Source organism: Lichenostomus cassidix, chromosome 5 (genome assembly GCF_008360975.1).
Source record: "Lichenostomus cassidix isolate B80296 chromosome 5, HeHo_3.0, whole genome shotgun sequence".
Classification (NCBI taxonomy): domain Eukaryota; kingdom Metazoa; phylum Chordata; class Aves; order Passeriformes; family Meliphagidae; genus Lichenostomus; species Lichenostomus cassidix.
The window spans coordinates 16,953,100-16,970,763 of NC_139486.1; the positions used below are offsets into that span (position 1 = coordinate 16,953,100).

At 40.3% G+C, this 17,664-nt stretch overlaps 2 protein-coding genes across 10 annotated transcripts in view; one reads left to right on the top strand and one right to left on the bottom strand.

Moving 5' to 3' along the window:
- Positions 1 to 17,664, bottom strand: part of ZC3H14 (zinc finger CCCH-type containing 14) — a 503,257-nt gene that overhangs the window by 139,607 nt on the left and 345,986 nt on the right. The window lies entirely within an intron of this gene.
- The window catches only part of FOXN3 (forkhead box N3), a 209,453-nt gene that overhangs the window by 133,391 nt on the left and 58,398 nt on the right, over positions 1 to 17,664 (top strand). For all 9 annotated transcript variants that reach the window (XM_085061576.1, XM_085061575.1, XM_085061580.1 and 6 more), the window contains one exon: positions 2,099 to 2,163. In XM_085061576.1, the coding sequence (XP_084917702.1) occupies positions 2,099 to 2,163 (65 nt within the window). The remainder of the gene's footprint in view (positions 1 to 2,098; positions 2,164 to 17,664) is intronic.

Genomic DNA, 17,664 nt, shown 5'->3' on the forward strand with positions numbered 1-17,664 from the left:
CCTGCCAAGGATTGCCCACACAGCAGGAGTGGGAGTGATGGTGACATTCCTGCTCTGGGCAGCATGACCTGGGGATGGCCATGGAGAGGATGAGCTGTGCCACAGGGGAAGGAGGGATGCACCTGGACTGCAGTTAACGGCACTATTAGGAAAAGAGTGTGGTGGTTTGTAACACCAACAAGAAATTAGACTACAAAGGAGCCACTCTCTTTCCCTTACCCCTTTCACTAAGAGAAGGACAAGAGCAAAGATTATGGGTTGAGATAACAATTTACTGAAAGCAAAAAAGAATGGAATAAGAAATGCACAATAACAACAATATTAATACCAAAAGTATACAAAGAGAGAAGGTATTTTATCCACAATAAAGGTATTCGCTACCAGGAACAAAAACAAGATGGTGAACGCTCCCTGTAGGTTGTGTCCATGTGGCTTCCCCAGACAAAGGCAATATGGTGATCATTCCTGTGAGTTCCTATGGTAGTTGAGAACAAAGGCAAGATGGTGAGTGAGCTCCTATGGATAGCGTTTTCTGCCATACAGCGTAAACCAAAAAAACAATGACAAGCAAACCTCCCAAAAGCTAGGTCATTTGAGTTGAATTGCACTGCTGCTCCACTGGGTTCAGTTCCTCGCAGGTGGCTGTGCCACCATTTCTACTGCTCTGATGTGCTGGAGCTCAGCCCCGGAGTTGCTGTGGCTTTCCAGCCGTTCCGCTGCACTCGTTTGGCTTGGTTTCGCTGGGCTCCTTTCAGCTCATCTCAACAGGCTCAGCTGGGTTGGGGTCATGGCCCCACCACTCCTTCCTCCCTGGCAGCTTCCACATCAGCACTGTTGGTTCAGCACTGCTGGGCATTTGAATTTTAGCCACTTTTTTTCATTGCCATGTCTCATAACCATGTTCCAGGGAAAACAGGAGGGGGTCAATGGTGGTGGTAGGGACCAGGTCCTCAGAGGCTGATCCCAGCACATTCCCATTGTGGAGCAAAATGGTGCACTTCTGGTGGGGCATCTGGCTTTTCCTCCCAGACCGTGTCCACAGCGATGGTAGGGGGGTGTGGAATAACAGCTTGGCCTCACAGCCTTCTGCAGCCAGGGCAGGAGCAGGGTCACCTCCCCTCGGTCCTCTCACCTTGAGATGTGGTGGTGAGTGGCTGCTGCAGGGAAGCTTCCTCACAGCCTTGCCTCTTCTTCAGCTCACCAGCACCACAGGTTGTTGGAGCAGATGCTCCACAGTCTGTTGCCCACAGCACAGTGAGGCTGCTCCAAGGCATAGAAGGAAACAAGGTTTAGATGATCCTCCCGGTGTTCATTCCTCTTCCCTCTCCTGTGCTGGAAATACTGTTGCCTTCAGCTGCACTTGCCAGGCGAGGCCTCTCCAAGGCCATCACCTTTGGGCAGCCTCTGCATGAGCAGGAGGTGAAGCAGAAGGAGCCTGGCCCTGTCCGAGTTCAGGGCAGGGCCTTGGTTCAGCTGGGCAGTGGCACCTGGCAGCCCTGGGGCCACCACCCTGGCAGGGTCTCGCAGGAGCCACCGTGGCCTCCAAGTGCATGGCAAAGGCTGAGATTGTCAGTGCTGCTGCTGGTGGATGGTGTTGGGCTGTGTTTTCTGGAGCAGTGAGGAGGCTCGGTGGGTGAGCACAGGCACTGCCAGGTGTCTGGCCTGGGCTGTCCTGGGCAGACACATTAGCTGGGGCAGCGTGTTGGCATGGCTGAGTGAAAGCTACAAAACATTTGAGTTTTTACCAAGTATCTTTGGGAAAGGGCATATATTTTGCTGTACTGAGAATTCAGTAAATAATTTTGACATTGATTAGAGGTTTTTTATTATTTATTCCAAATTGCTTTTTTCTCTCTTCCTCCAAGAGAATGTGGGTGTATGCTCTGCTGAGAAGGTTTTTCCTTGTGAAGAGAATGTCAATCTTGAATCAAATTAACCTATTTTTAACATGAAATTTTAGACCCTTGCTTGAAGGCAAAAATGTCATGATGTTACATTAGCTTTAAGAACAAAACAGAATTCATGCAACTAGTAACTTATAATTGCAACTTATAATAGAAATGTGATTTTCTTCACACTTGTTTCTTATTCCCTTTAGCACATCAGGTCCACCCATTTGGCCAGGAAGCACCTTTTTCAAGAGAAATGGAGCCCTTCTACAAGGTAGGTGATAGATACTACATCTTGGAGTAACTGTTCTACTTGAGAAATAACTTCTGAAAATTGCACAGCTTTTTTGATACTCACCTGGCAAGAAATAACCAAATGTTTTTTTGTTTCCTTTACCGTGTCTCCTTTATCGTGCATCTGCTGCTTTGAAAATGACAATTTACCACGTACAGTGAGTGTAGTCTGTGAAAGTTGCTGCTTTTTTTCTTTCCTCAGATCATTAAATTGCTTGCTGTAATATGTGGTGAAGGGTGGCTTTTTGGTTTTTTTCCCTTTGTGTGGATAAAGAGTGCCCAGAAGGAAATGTTCCAGGAACACCGCTTTTAGCTCTGTGGATGAAACAAGGTTGTTCTTCAGTGAGATCCTTTTCTTTACTCCTTAATTGTGCTGGTAGCAAAAGGTACCGGAAGGAAGGTAGCAGTGCTGTATTGGGGAAAACAGTGACAGAGTATTTATCTCAAGAAAACTACCATGTTTAGTAGTGCTTATATTCATAGAACAGTGTAAAAGATCTAATTTCTATTTTATGGACAATGTAAACAGAAGCTATATGCAGAAGCAGTTTTGATAGGTGGAAATTTTCAGTCTATCTTACCAGACTTCTTAAAATAATTTTTCACTGCTATGAGTGTTTATATTTCTGCCATTGAGTACATCACTCTTAATGGAGGTGTCTCAGGAGCAGGGAATGCTGTGTCCCCAGACTGCGAGTGTTTCTCTGTGGTGCAAAGTAACTTACACCAGTGAGGCTAGTTTTATGGTCTTTGCAAGGATTTATCCATGAATTATCTCAGTTTTGTGTTCATTTTCATGGTACCAAGATTTTTCTGGTCTTTCTTCTGACAGAAAATGCTATATAATGTTCTCAGGAACATTTATCCAAGTCACCTAGGATGGAGCTTTACTCACAGCAAGGCACACAAGCAAATAATTCATTGTCAGGCAGTATTACCTTCCACACACTGAAGTAATCCAGCATCTGAAGTTTACCTGAAAATATTTTTCAAGTTAATTCAGTGCACATATCTAAGAATTTGCATAATTCTATTCAATATCTATGCTGAGATTTGTTCAAATACATTTTAAATACATTAAAGCATTCAGATTATTTCTTAACACTGGGAGATGTTTAGCTTTTTTAAAATGTTTAGATGTTTTAGTTTAAATTGTAGAGTTTAGCTGCTTTTGGCTTTATTCGTGATCAGATAGATCTGCTACCTTTACAGTCCTTCCTAATGAGAAGAGCTAGTTTTCTGGGGTTTTTTGGTAAGAAAAAAAGAACTATTGTGAAATAGCTTGATTAGTTTCACTTTTTCAACAATTCTGATTTTAAATGGGTATCTGCACATATATAGTCTTTGTAATTTAAGTTCATAAGATGTAAACTTGCCCTATCAAGCCTGTATATATGCTTGCTTCAAGATGTAAACTTGCTCTGTCAAGCCTATAAATGTTTTACCTTTTCTTAAGATGCAAGATACCAGAAATTAAAACCAGCTATTTTTGTAGTCCTCCCTGTCTCAGTTGTTGCTTAAAGCCTTCTCAAAATAAAGAAGAATACACTGTTCTCTACCCTCTTCTCTTCTGCCCTCTTCTGTATTCCAAATTGGGGTGAAAAATCTAAAAGCCCCAAACTTTTCAATATATTAAAGAAATAGAGAAAAGAGATGAGTGCCTTTTCAAGCAACTAACAAAGCCTAACAGACCTTTAACAGAGTTGGCATTCTGCGTTGCCATTTCAAGTGGAAAACTCAGCCAATTTGGACTATAATATGCATGATACAACTGAGGTTGGAAGGATGACAGAGTATGAAGCAAAACCTCATTAGAGTAGTCTTTTAACACTTCCAGGTTTATTTTAAAGCAAGAAGATAAATCAACCAAGCCTTCCTTTCTGTCTTTTTGTTTTCCTTTCTGTCTTTCAGTTTTTCCCTGCAATAGGCTCTTTAATATATAGGCTTTAGCAGATTGCATGGAAGTAGTGCATCCACTACTTTGCTGCTTCTGAGCATCTTTTTCCAGAAGACCCATGTAGAGGAATGGTAGCGGTACTGAGAGGTAGGAGATGAGGTGAAGATGTTTGTCAGTACCTGTTACGTGACCATCTGAAGTCTTTTTCCAGTGCTTTTATTCAGCTAAATGCAAACAGAAAAATGAAATATTGACTCAGTTATTGGTTTCAAGTTATAGTACTGCCTTTTGATTGGCAAAAGTTCAGGTAACAATGGGATTTTAAACTATTTTTACTTGATAATTGTTTTACTACGTTTGAAAAGAATGTTCACTGTGTTATAGACAATAATGCAGAATAATTCTGTAATTTTAGCAAATGTGATATTCACATGCACTTGTCACACCTCATTTCTTCTGAGTTGTTAAAGAAAAATGTTCTTTTTTTCGTCTGAGGAATGAAGAGAAAAAATTCCACAGTGTAAATAGTGCTTTTCTTTTAGCCAAGAGGACTTGTAGATGCTCCTGGTTTCCATTCATTTTATATCAAAACTATTTGGCAAAATAATCTTAACTATTGTAAAGAGTTTAACATATCTCTTCTGAGAAAGTGACTGAGAAAAGAGTTATCTGTGTACCTCAAAATAGCAAAGAAAGAGAAAGGGAGGCTAAAATTCATTTTAGCTATTCTTTCTCCTTAATGTTTTTGACATGAGCAGGATTAATGCTCTGTTACTTTCTGGCTGTCTTTGTACTTTCTGAAGAATATTGAAATATATGTATGCCATTCTCTTTGCCTATGATTTTATTAGATATGAGATGGCTACCTTAATTTTTTTTTTTTTTTTTTTTTTTTGGTGAGTATTGTGATGCTGCTGTTCTTAGCATTAACTCTTTAACCAGTTACTCTGTATTGACTAAGTCACCTGCTTAGGTGCTTTTTGAAATCTTGGACTCATTCTGCTAGGTGACAGTTGCTCCCTGTATCCCGGTGCTGTTTGGTCTTCTTCAGAAGTCCCGTGCAGAGTTTAATTTTAGGCAGGACATTCAGTCTTACCAGACTCTGATGTCTTCTCTCAAAACTTACCTATGTGTCCATGGGAATTGCTATGTTCTAGCCTTCAGCATTTCCATATAAACCAGAGTTTTGCTCTTGCTACTTTCCTTTTTCTGTAGTTTTTTGTCGCTTGTTATTGTATATATTGTGTGTTTGTTTCAAATCATGGTTTAATTTTTTTAAAATCTGCTGTATGTAAAGCCTTTGTTTCCACTGTTTTTTTCTGTTCTGATCTGTTGTAACACATTCATTTTTATATAATAAAATGTAAGACAGGAGAAAGTCCTTATTGTGGAGGATACTTAGATGTATTCTAAACTCTTCAGGAACTTATACTGAGTGAGATAGGTAGGGCCATAGTCACATTAACTTCAAGACCTTAAAACGAATGTATCGTGTTCTGAAAAGGGCAATTTCAGTGCCTCTGCTCTGATACTGGGTGATAAGCTCATGTTACAGACTTGAGCATGCAGTTGCTCACAGATCAGTGGTAATAATAAAACTATTTTGCTCTCAATATATCTGACATTCTTCTTGAATAAACTAAAAATACATCTTCAAATTGCCTTTTAGCAGTAGTAATATGAATTCCAGTGGCTGATTGCCACCTGTAAATATGTAACTGGACTGTGGAGGGGTTTGGTGTGGTTTCTTAAAGATGTAACTTCCCTTTTGAGGGGAAGAAAACCCAAAACAACAAAGTCACTACTCTTTTTTTATCTTATTTGCCCTCGCACTTTATTAAATTAAATGTAGCATATTATGATGTCTTTTTCTATCAAATTTGTTCTGCCTTGAGTTGTCTTTGTCATCTGGGGAAGGAAAGTGAACCTGGGTCATTCAGTCCCTATTGCTGTTGAAAAAAAAATGAAGACAGGCGTCCTCACTGTGACTTGATGGTCCACCTTCCTGTTGTTCCTGACCTACTGGAAGTAGAGCTGCAGTCCTTGCCATGCTGTCTGCTTTCTTCTGTGAGCAAGGTCCTCCACTTCATCTTCTGACAATCAGAACAATTTAAATCTGCTACCTGTGGATGTTACATCAAAAATATGAACTCTTTCGCCAGAGATCCTGCAGACGTGGATTCGCAACTGCAGACTGGATTGCAGAAGTCAGTGAACTGAATTCAGACAGCATGGCTTTCCTTGAAAGCCATGATTCTCTTTTATTGAGGATGGAAAGAAAGATTGAAAGAATCCTTCCCCCCAAGAATGCAGAATGGGAGGAGTGACAAGTTGCATGTGTCCTCTGGTCCCTCTTGGCTGAAGGAGCCTGAGGAAAGAGGAATTGCCTTCCCCAGATCTCACAGGCTGCTTAGTTCTTTCTCTGCCAGCAGCTGCAGAGAATAGGCATCCTCATGCTCCAAAACAGAGCAAGGGATAGGGTGCTTATGTGGGAATGGCTTGTCCTCTTCTCCTCTGGGAAACACTGTATGAGAGAGACAGTTTCTTCTCTGATACTTGCAGCAGACCATATGCAATCTCTCTCGGTCCAGCTGCCATGGCTGTAGCTGGCAGCACCTGTGAGAACCTCTGACAGGAAAGAGGTGGAAGACACTGTCTTCCAGGGTCAGGTGTCACCCAAACCAGTGTGAGATGGAGACTCCACAGTTTGTTGCAGAGTAGAAATGGAAACCCTGGGCACTGTTGTTTCATTGACCTTAATGCCCTCTGTCCAGGTTGGTGGCTTTCACATTTTAGGGTGCTGACGTCTGGTACCTGGCCATAATGTGAGACTTCAGGGAAGATGCCAAAGAACATGGATCACTTTATTCTTAGTTGTGAATGGTGAGTTATTTGAGCTAGAAAATTACATTCCTAATAAGAAAGTTTAGTTTGTATAAACTATGGACAGACTGGAAGTGAGATGTCCCACATAAAAAGATGAGGAGCCAGCTTATTTTGAACATGCGTATACAATTGTACAGAGATCTCTTTCGTCTCTAATAAGCTTGAGAATCCTTGAAATATCCAAACAAGCAATTTAATTTCTTTCCCATTAAGTATTTGTAAGAAATGAGAGAGCAGATTGGGGACTTCACCTTTCCAAGTGCTAGCTATTAACAGAAGCAGTTGCTGAGGTGGAAATAAACCAGCGGGAAGGAGGCAGAAAGGGACATTTGTTGCTTATTTCCCTTGAAAAGGCTAAATTAGAAGTGTTCACTCAGAAATTAAGACACCTATGTTTTTATGTTATGTAAGCCTATGTTTTTATGTTAATAGTGGCATTAGGATAAAAATTTAACAACAGCAGGGCCTGGTTTCTTTGGACAGGTATTGCCCACACCAACTACTCAGCCTTTACTCTGGAGAAGTTTGGGAGAAGTTGTTTTTTTACTTTCAAGAGGGAACTTGACAGCAAATTCACTAGGAGAAGATGCCTGTGGGCATGCAGTCACATGCATTTTCTCTCTAATAATGTGACAATTTGGAATGTTTTTGTCAACACTGCCAACAAATACCCAGGAGCCCCTGCAAGCACAGTAGTCTTCTTTCTCCTGGTGGACATTCAGTTCATCTACTCTTCCCACTCTGCAAGCAGAACAGGTGCAAGTCCCAGGCATGTAGGGTAGAGGTATGGCCCATGCTGGAACACGAGATATCCATACCTTCTGGTGCTAACAGCACCTTCTGGTGCTGAGGAGAAGTAGGAACAGGGGAGAGCTGAAAGACAAGAAACTTCAGCAAGTTTCATGTGCATTTAAACTTCAGAATTGCATGTCACACCTCAAAAGAAAACCAACCTTGGAGAGAAATGCTCATTTCTTTACTGCCTGGAGGTGCAAACAAAAAGAATGTTAGTAAGGTAGTGTATGTATTACAGATAATTTTAATATTATATAATACTTAAATGTCATGGTGACCATAAGAAAAAGGCCAAAAGCAATGCAAGGTAATCCAGCCTTAGGACTGGTAGATTTAGGTGCTGTGATCTATAACACAGTCTTCGGCAAGACTCTAAGGCCCGAATCCAACTAAACATTAATTTCTTAATGCATATTTGGGCGTCTCACCTTCCCAAGAATCTAAATACATTTTCTTGCTTTGGGGTTATAATTTCTTGATTTTGCACTCTGTGAGATGGGGATAATAATGGTGCTTTTCATTGCCCAGAGCTGTCAGTCTGCAGAATATTTGCTCTGCATCATATTCTGATGCTCCACTAATGCAAGAACCTTAAACAGGGGGAACATAACTGTAAAAAGCAACAGAGCTGTCTGTTAGCTTTTGCAGGGAAGTGCATTTTGGGTGTTGGTTTGTTTTTCTTTACCCCCAGTTGAACTCTTTACTCTGAGAGATATACTTGGAAAATTACTGGTTTGTGTGGAGATCTGTGGGGTTGAGTGTCTAGTTCCAGTGTAGTTACTTTCATCAGCAGAGCGCTAAACCTTTTGACTTCATCATGTTTTCTCTTCAACTTTTGCTTTTCTGAGCTGCCATTCCACTGTCTTTGAAGTAATGGTGGCAGTCATGCTCTGTTTGCTGGTGACTTGGTTTGGGTCAACTTACTGAATTAACAGCAAAGCTATTATCCTTGTTAAAATAAATCACTTTGCATTCATACAGCGTAATTATTTAAGTATTTGCTTTTTTTTTTTTACTTTTTTTTTTTTTATTTCCCCACACGTGAAGGATACCTGACAATCTCTTCAGGAGTTTCTTTTCAGGAAGATGATTCACATGGTGCTTCCGTAGAGACTGAATATTTGAATAATTTATTTATTATTAGCATTCAGTGTGTTTGCAGTGGTATTATTGAAGCAGTAAAATTAAGTCAGAGGGGTTGTGCAGTGTTTCCCTAAGGGAGTAATTTGAACAGCAGAGCTCTCCTTTGTTTGGGAAAGTGGGTAAAATTCTAGTGGGGCTGCTGGGGTCCTGAGGGTGCTGGTATGGACTCCTGTTTGTGAGAGGATTTTGTAATGGCCCTAGCACTGTACAGTCAATAAAAAACTCCCAATGAGCAACTGAATTTTGCAATGATTCATACAGAAATGGTGACTTTGGAGTGATTTTTAGCTCTGCATTCTGTGTTGGGTGTGTATATAGTTGTGCAGTTAGTGTGTAGTCTTTTTATTCATGTTTTTCTAGTTAAGTGTGTAAAACATACCAAAAGCTGTTATTTATTAAGTGCCTGAAGTGTGATTCTGGTTACATTGATTTTAGAGCCATTAGTAAAGAAATGTGACCCTTGGCTATTTATATTCCCTGTGACCAAAAAGTCTGAGCTACCTTTGGCCTCTGAAGTTGAGAAGGAAGAAAACAGAACTCCAGCAGACAGGTCTCAGTAATGGTAGATTACGTTGCAGAATGCACAAAGTTAAATTCCTGGTATGTTTAAACTCAGCAATTTATGTTTTATATCTGCATGGGTGTCTTTGCTATCTTTACAGATAACTATGCTTATTTTGTGACAGTCCTGCATAGTGGCTTTTGAAATTATTACATCTAAGTGACTCAAGATGAAGTTTACTGACATTGTTTACTTCCCTTGACAACTGGAGAGTGTGGATGAGTGCTGCAAGGCAAGTCCTACCACAGTATTAACCTTGGGCAGAGGTTCTGGGCACAGGTTTACTCACCTGCTCTACCTTCAGTATCAACTGCTGTGTGAGTGGTGGCACTAAAACAGCACTTTACAATACACACCAGAGAGAGAAGTAACTGCTGCTGCTCCAAATCCCTGCAGCGCTGGCCTGGCTGCCTCAAAAACTGCTGTTGTGTTGGAAAGAAAAGATCAGGGAGGTTACCCCAAAGCATAAAGAGAGGCGAGGAGTTGAATGCTCCTTGCCCCAACCGTTCAGTGCTGAGGTAACGTACACATAGTGATTCTCCAAGGATGCTGCTAAATAGCTTCAGATCTGTTCTTCGTTTATTTTCAGGTTGGTTCTGCAGGTGATGTGGCTATGACTTTGCAGTTTGAACACTAGAATCTAGTTCCATTAAATTGCCAGTAGCTGATCTCGGCTTTTTTAGGAAAAGTATTTTCTGTGACTGACCTTTCTGTAGGCATCAGCACAGGTGCTTTTGTCTAGAGACACGTTCCACATATTCCTCCCACAAACACACAGCACTGTACAGCACTGACTTACAAATGGAAAATTGACTGTGGGGCTCTTGGGTGTCAGCTGGGTGAAGGAAGATTGAGACTAGATAGAGCAAGAGAAATGACAAGTTCCTATTCAGTGACTTTTTCCTTTACTGGGACTACCAAACATCCTCCTGTTTTCCTCTCCATGCCAGGAGTTGTAGTCTGCTCAGAGTGAGGCCTGTTTGCCTGTTGTGTTTGCATCCAGAATTACTGGGTACCTGCTGGCACAGTGAGAGCACCTCCTAAGGGGCTGTCATGGAACTGGGAAGGACTGGATGTGATCACTGCAGATATGGAGACAAGTCTGGCAGCAGCTGCTGTCAAACCTCTCCTCTAAGTGAAATTTGGGGCTAAGCCACTTCTGTCTAGGCTGTGGCTTAGAGCAGGATATTTCAGTGGCCTGTGACAGGAATGCAGCATACCACCAGTTAGACCCCATTTTACAGGGGACATTCTCAACAAGTTGCAGTTAGAAATTAGTGGTAAAATTTGTATAGTCTCTTGGAAAATGGTAGAGTATGGAAAGATTTATTTTTTGTAACTGTGAGATTATTGTGACTATTGCCATCAAAATCCCTGGGCTGATGAGCTGGAGCATATGCTCTGTGCTGAGAGCCTGTGAATGTTTGGCATTCCTAAAATGTGAAGGTGGCTGATATTAGAAGCAATCTTGGCTTTCATAATTCTAGAGTCTGTTTGAGAGCACAGCTACAAGAGAAGCATAAGCCTGTGCTTTACATGGAGATTACTAAAATAAGAATAATATTGCAGTTGTGTTGCTATGAGCAAGGGAAAGCTGTTGTCAAGTTGGGCTGTTCCTTGACTACATGTCAGATTTCTTGTGCCAGACCTATATTGAGAAAATTAAAACAGAAGCTCTAGGAATTTTTAAGATACTCTCTTGCTATGACCTGCTTTTGTGATGGGCATTCACATGTTTTTGGATCCCTGGGGAAGCCAAAGCTTCCTAACTAGTAAAAAGATGAAAATTATGGGACAAACTGTGATTGTGATCAAGTCCAAGCAATATTTGTGTCTTCAGAGTTTTCTTGTATGCTGTCTGTGTTAATGTTGATCATGGTTAACATGACAATAATTTTCCCCTCTAACATGCTAGGAATTTCTTCCTGCCAGTCAGAGTAGACCTCTGTTCTGCTGGTAAGTTCTTGATTATACACAAGGCATTTCCTAAACATCCAGAAAATGGCAAATTAACAGAAATGGAATATTACTAGGAGAGCTTAATTTTATTTGAAGTGTTGAGAAAAGTAGAGGCTATCTTAAATTGATTGGGTGGTCAGCAGCTTGCACATTTCACTGGTATGCATTATTTAAGCTAAATGTGAAAAAATCCATTGGTTTCAGATATTGGAATAAATCTTACCACTAGAAATTCTTCAGCTGTACACTTGAGAGTATGCAGAGCTCTGGGATGGCCCAGTTTGTTCTTAAAACTATGAATTCATAATTTGATTTTCCTGAAATTGATAACAGACTAGAAAATTAATTGGGACTGCAAGAGGAAAGGAGGCAGGATTTTGTTTTTTCCTTTTCAGAAGTACACTGTGTTCAGAACCCCCAGAACCAAAGCTAGAGCATCTTTTGGAGTAAGTAATGCTTTACACTGTGGGTTTCAAACTACTAGAAGTACACCTGCCAAGACAGTAGGCCGTGAATACAGCCTACTGTATACAGCAATTCTTCCTCTCATCCTTTGTAAAGGAAAGCGAAGCTGCACCTGGATACTGAAAGACAAATTTTTACAAAACAGTCCTCTCTAATCAGCAGAGTGGGATAAATTCATTTTCTTACAAGTGTAAGAGTCTGTAAGACTTTTAGACTATAAAAGAGTTTATCCTTTCTTGAATGCATTTAATACTGATCACAGGTTAGCATAGAAAACACAATTTTTCTTTACATTGTTTCAGGACAACCTCTGTCAATTTGGAAATATGATTATAAAATCTTTGGCTTCATCTACAGGTTATATCTCTTAGTTTCTCTTAATAGGTCAGTGTCACAATGCTTGGACTTGTATACAGTAAAGGTAATAAATTCTGTTTCTCTCTGACAATAATTATTTTTGTGTCTAGTCTGTCATTCTGCTCTCTAGTGCACAAGATGGATGAGGTGAAATTGAAATTAAAATTGTTCGTGTGATGGGAAATTCCAGTCCTGGTTTTTACGTACACTCATATTTTGAGTCTAGATAGTAACACTTCCTGCATACTTCCATTTTTGTATTTCGACATCCATGCTTTACATCTTTTAAACACAGTTTATTTATTTTGTGTGAATACATATGTTGTTTTTCTTACAGAAATGGGTTAAGGCTTAAAAGCATAAATTAGCAATTGCTGGCCAAGATGCATGATTGATTAAAAAATGAAGAATTTCATACATTTATTTATTTTATTGGGTTGTAGTCAGTCTATGAGGTGTTCTGCTTATTTGGTTTTGCTTTTCGGCTTTTCTGGATATTCCTTTTACTGTAAATTAGCTGCTGCTTTAAATGGTTTACAGTGTCTGTACAAATACAGCTCTTTCTACTTTTCCTGTGCAAGTGAAGCTGCCATATTATTTGTAAAAAGATGAAGCTTTAAACATGTGAATTGGTGTCTGAGTAAAAGGTTTGACACGACTGTTGCAGAATACAGCGCTGACACTTGCTCTTAGTACTTTGGACAGTATTAATCACTGACAAGGCAATCTGTGTACAACAAGGGTGCTCAGCAGGCAGTTTCATACAGACAGGCACTTCTACTCAAAATGATTCTCCGAATACCCGGCAAACCCTTTAATTTTCCCATACCATCTGTTGAACAGCTTAATGCTCGGAGGCAGAGATGAGACAGGGCAGAACTGGATGGGGACAGAACCTAGTGAGCACACAGTACTGCAAGGTCACGACTCCCTGGCTTTTCGGTTCAGTCACGATGAGGCTAGCGGGGCTCAAATTACTTCTGAAGGACAGGATCCAAATTTACTGGAAGATTTCTGAAATGAATCCTTCTGAAATTTTGTTCCTAGGATCAGCAGTTACTCTTTTGCCAGACTTGCAAGTGCATATTGGTCCATGGCATCATGATTTATTTTGTAAAAATTCCATTATTTGACTGCTATCTTTAGAGATGCCCCTCTGTCTACGTGGAGATGTTTTTCTTGAAGAGTGACATGTTAAACTCTTCCAGGTAACTCTTAGTTTTCACTCTTAGGAGGATGGCCAGCACAGATTATAAAACAATCCTTGCTGAGTTTTTCACTGGTATTTTACTTTCTCTGTGATTAACTGGAACAAAAAATCTCAAACATTTATTTTACGAGAGGAGGAAGATGAAGTATAGAGGTCCAGAATGCAATTTGCTGGTACACAAGACACTGAACAGCTGTTCAGCAATCTACAGATTGAGTAAAATAGCTTAAGATGATGCTAGTGAACTACTAGTCTAACTAAAGGCATCTCTCTTTTTTTTCTCAGGGTTTTGTTTTTGGGGAATTTTGGAGGGTTGGTTTTTTGGTGGGTTTTTTTGTAGTTTATCTGAACAAATAGAGATGTAGGCAGTACTTTGAGTGGAATAATAATCTTTTCCACTGAAAATTAGTTTATTAATAAGGAAAAAAGTGTAACTTAGGAACAGATCTTCACAGTTACATAAAAACAGTTTACAGTTCCTCTAGATGTTCTTTTCAGATGGCAAGCCTGTTTTATAAGCTGAAATTCTTTTCCACATAATATCCATGGGGAGTGTACTCTGTAAGCCTGACAGGAGGAGGGACAGCTTTGTAAACACAAGACAATACACAAAGAATCTTAAAACTGCTTTTTGGAACAGCCCATAAGTTGCAGTTCAGGGCACACCCACACATTGTAGCCCCTAGCAAGGGTCCCGAGAGGGGAGTGGAGCTTCAGCAGTGCTGCCTGTCTGTCACCTTGGAAAACGAAGGTTTGGCTCTGGTTTCATTTTGAACCCTGTACTCGTGAGCACCCCTGTCTATAAATGTGTAACCCCTCCACAATGATTTCCACACATTTTTTTATCATACATACATTACTTCACAAATAATTTGATGAAGGTTGGACTATTCTTATCAAAGGACATGAAGTGTATGAATCACTGTGGCAGCTGTAGTTGGTGTTGTGAGCCTCCACTGTATGATTGTGCTGGTTAAAACAGCCATCTACACTGCTGCTTGACATGCTCAAGAACAGTTCCCTACAGACTTGAGGCATTGTCATATTACAGGTATCTCTTTCAACCTCAGCTCACCTGGATTCTTCATTTACGTTGTTTCTCCGGTATTCATTAACAGATAATAAGGAAGGGAAATGCTGTTGACTTTACATGGGAAGCCTGTGAGCTGCAGCCTGTAGTTCTTCCCTGCAGGCATGACTTTTGGTCATTCAGAAGGAAAAAAAAGCCTGTACCATAAGTACCTTCAGGTATGCAGACTGCATGCAAATGATAAACAAGAGTTTCCTGCTGTCCTTGCTTGCTGGAAAGTGACAGTTGCCTTTGGCCAGGACACTGTCTGCTTAGGGAAGTCAGTCCTTGGGGAAGGTGGTGATCCTCAGCTGACGGGTGCCAGGAGGCCCCTTTGAGGGGCAGAGCAAGGTGGCCTCTCTAAAAGGAAACTGTCAGGTTGATCCCACAGTTCCTGTGAGCAGCTACTATTTTGAAAAGAGGCAATTTAAAACATTGGAGACCTGTGAAAGGAGAAACCAGCTGATGAGGACTAATTGGCATAAACCATGGTTAGTATTAAAGATGTCTTTAGAAATGCATTTGAGACAACCTTTCTGAGAATTTGGATGTACTTTTTTTCTCTTCTTGGATTCCCTGAACTGGCAGGGAGCAGTTTTACATCAAGTGTTAAGTTTCTTAAATGACTCAAGATTTAGCTAATTCTCATGAATCCAGAGCAAATGCCGAAGTTTGTGAAGATTTTGACATGCTGTTCTTGTTACACCAACACAAAGCTTCGTCCCAGCTTTCACTGCACTGCTTTGTGATGGTGGTTTCGCAAGTCGTATTTCTTCTACACTTGCTGAACCCCGCTAGGCTGCTGTTCTGCCATAATGTGTTCTACTGACAAAGCTGACTGTCAGTTACGTTAATTGGCTATTGGTAGTGATTTGTCTCCTGCAAGTCAAATATAGGCTGGAAAAAAATAAGCTGATATCTTTCCATGCAATTTTAATTCAGCTCTCCTGTTGTGTGTACTTTGGGATATAGATCCTCTTATTATATAATTGCTTAACCTGTGGGGGTTTTTGTCCGTTAGTCTCTTGCTTTATTCAGTGCATTAACTGTGGAAACTGAGATTTGGAGGACTGCTTAAATCTACTGAAATGCAGAGTTTTCTAGCTTTTAAGTGCATCACCTTTTCGTGGATAGAGTTAGGTTTGGGGTTTTTTTGGTTCTGCCACCTTCAGGACTTCCATTTAGGTTTGTTATTTGTGTATGTAAGAAATTCTAGACTCAATTCTATTGCACTTTTACATCCTGCTTGTCAGTTGTGTATGAGATGGAATGAGTTTGTATATTGCCTTTTAATGCAGTTATTCATATAATGCATATTAGTGATTTAAAAATAATAAAAATTGAACTCTTGAGCACCCATTCTAAAACTTCAAATCTGCTCAGATAGTACTGAGATTTTACAAGAATTTGTAAATCTTAGTTGTTTAGTTGGGGGGTTGTTCCGTTTGCCTTTGCCCATGCAAATATCATTACTCAGTATTTCATTCATTGAAACTGAAGCTCTGGGACAGTTTCTCTTATCAAGAAAAGCGATTTTCATTTTTTAGGACTTCATAAACTTGTTACTGTAACAGAAGTATATGATACCTAGGTTTACTCCAGCAGTGCTTTTCTGTAGTTGGTGTGGCACATGACACAAAATCAAAATGAGAGACCTTGGCCCTGTAATATCCAGTGTGTAAATTTAACATGTCTAAACAGGACCCCTTGGATTTTTTTTTTTATTCCCAAAAACTATGAAATGTTTCCAAGAGTGATAAATTACTTGGATTGTGATAACAACTTTGAGCCACATACCACACTTTTCACTCTCAAAATACTTTCAAGCATTGTCTAATTAAATCACAAAGCACACTTTTTAGAGGATTTGGATGAGCACCGTTATCTCTGGCTTAAATGGAGAGTTTGAGCAACTTCTTCAGAGCGAGCCTATGCCTGTCAGGTATGGTAGGAGCCACAGGATGGCAGATCCCTCCTTGATTCCTGCATACCTTTTAAAAATTCACCTGGAGGAGGATTCCCATCATAGTCTAGAAACATGCCCCAAAATTGTTAATTGTTAATTATCTGCTTGTGCGTTTTGGACACGGAGTCTCCAATGAATAAAAAATTTCATGGGCTCTCAGTTTGGTAGGAAATTTACCATAGGTTTTCTTCACTGGTAATGGACATTTATGGTGGGATTGCTTTACAGAAGGCCAGAAATAGGCAGGTGTTAGAGGGGGTGAGGGACCTTCTGCAGTTTACCAAATGAGAAGATGCACATCGTGATTGAGGAGTGGAGAAAGGAGCTGGGGAGTAATGGATTATCTGTGAGAAGTGTTATAAATCCCAACAGTACTTCCATGACTAGATAGTATATCTTTTTATCTCCAATAATCTGTATGAGTCTTTACTGCAGGCATGGCTGCTGTGTAAGAGCTGGGCTAGCTTTCATGCTTCAAACCCCAGTGACACTTTCTGTGGTGAGTTCCCCAGCTTTGGCATGTGAACTCTGAAATTTCTGTCTGGAGACTAAGGGTATCTCAGGTGTTGTCCCTTGGGTGTCTGTACTGGCAGCTGGGGCTGCACATGTGTGTGCAGCTCACTCTGTCCATGCAGCTGTTGGAGTAGTCACATAAGCAGGTATGAGGTCTGTAATTTCCTGTAGTATTTTCTCTATTTAAAGTACTTGAATCACAGAGCACTCAAATTAAGTAGTTCATGCACTTTGGAATTGAAGAGACTGCCTTGGAGAAACTCTACAACTACAGCTGAATTGATGCTAACCAGGCCTGAGGATTGCTAGAAATAAATAATGAGTGGATGAGGGGCTGAGAAACCTGGCAGAGTTTCAGAATGCAAAGGTGGGGTGGCTGGGGAGCATTATCTTATCTAAATGGTAATTTCTATTCTGTACGTTAATTAAAACACATAGTGTACAAACTAGCATTTAAGAAGTCTTTTGGAGGATCTTTTCCTAAGGGGATGTTTTGGAAGTAAATTGTGAGTTGTACATGCCTGCTCAGTGCAGCCGGTAACAACTGTACTGAAGCAAACAGTCCAAATTATAAGCCCTCTTTAAGCAATGGGATTTTATGTATGTTGATCGTTTTGGGAGAACTGTTTTTATTTTGTTCATGATAATGTATTTTGGAT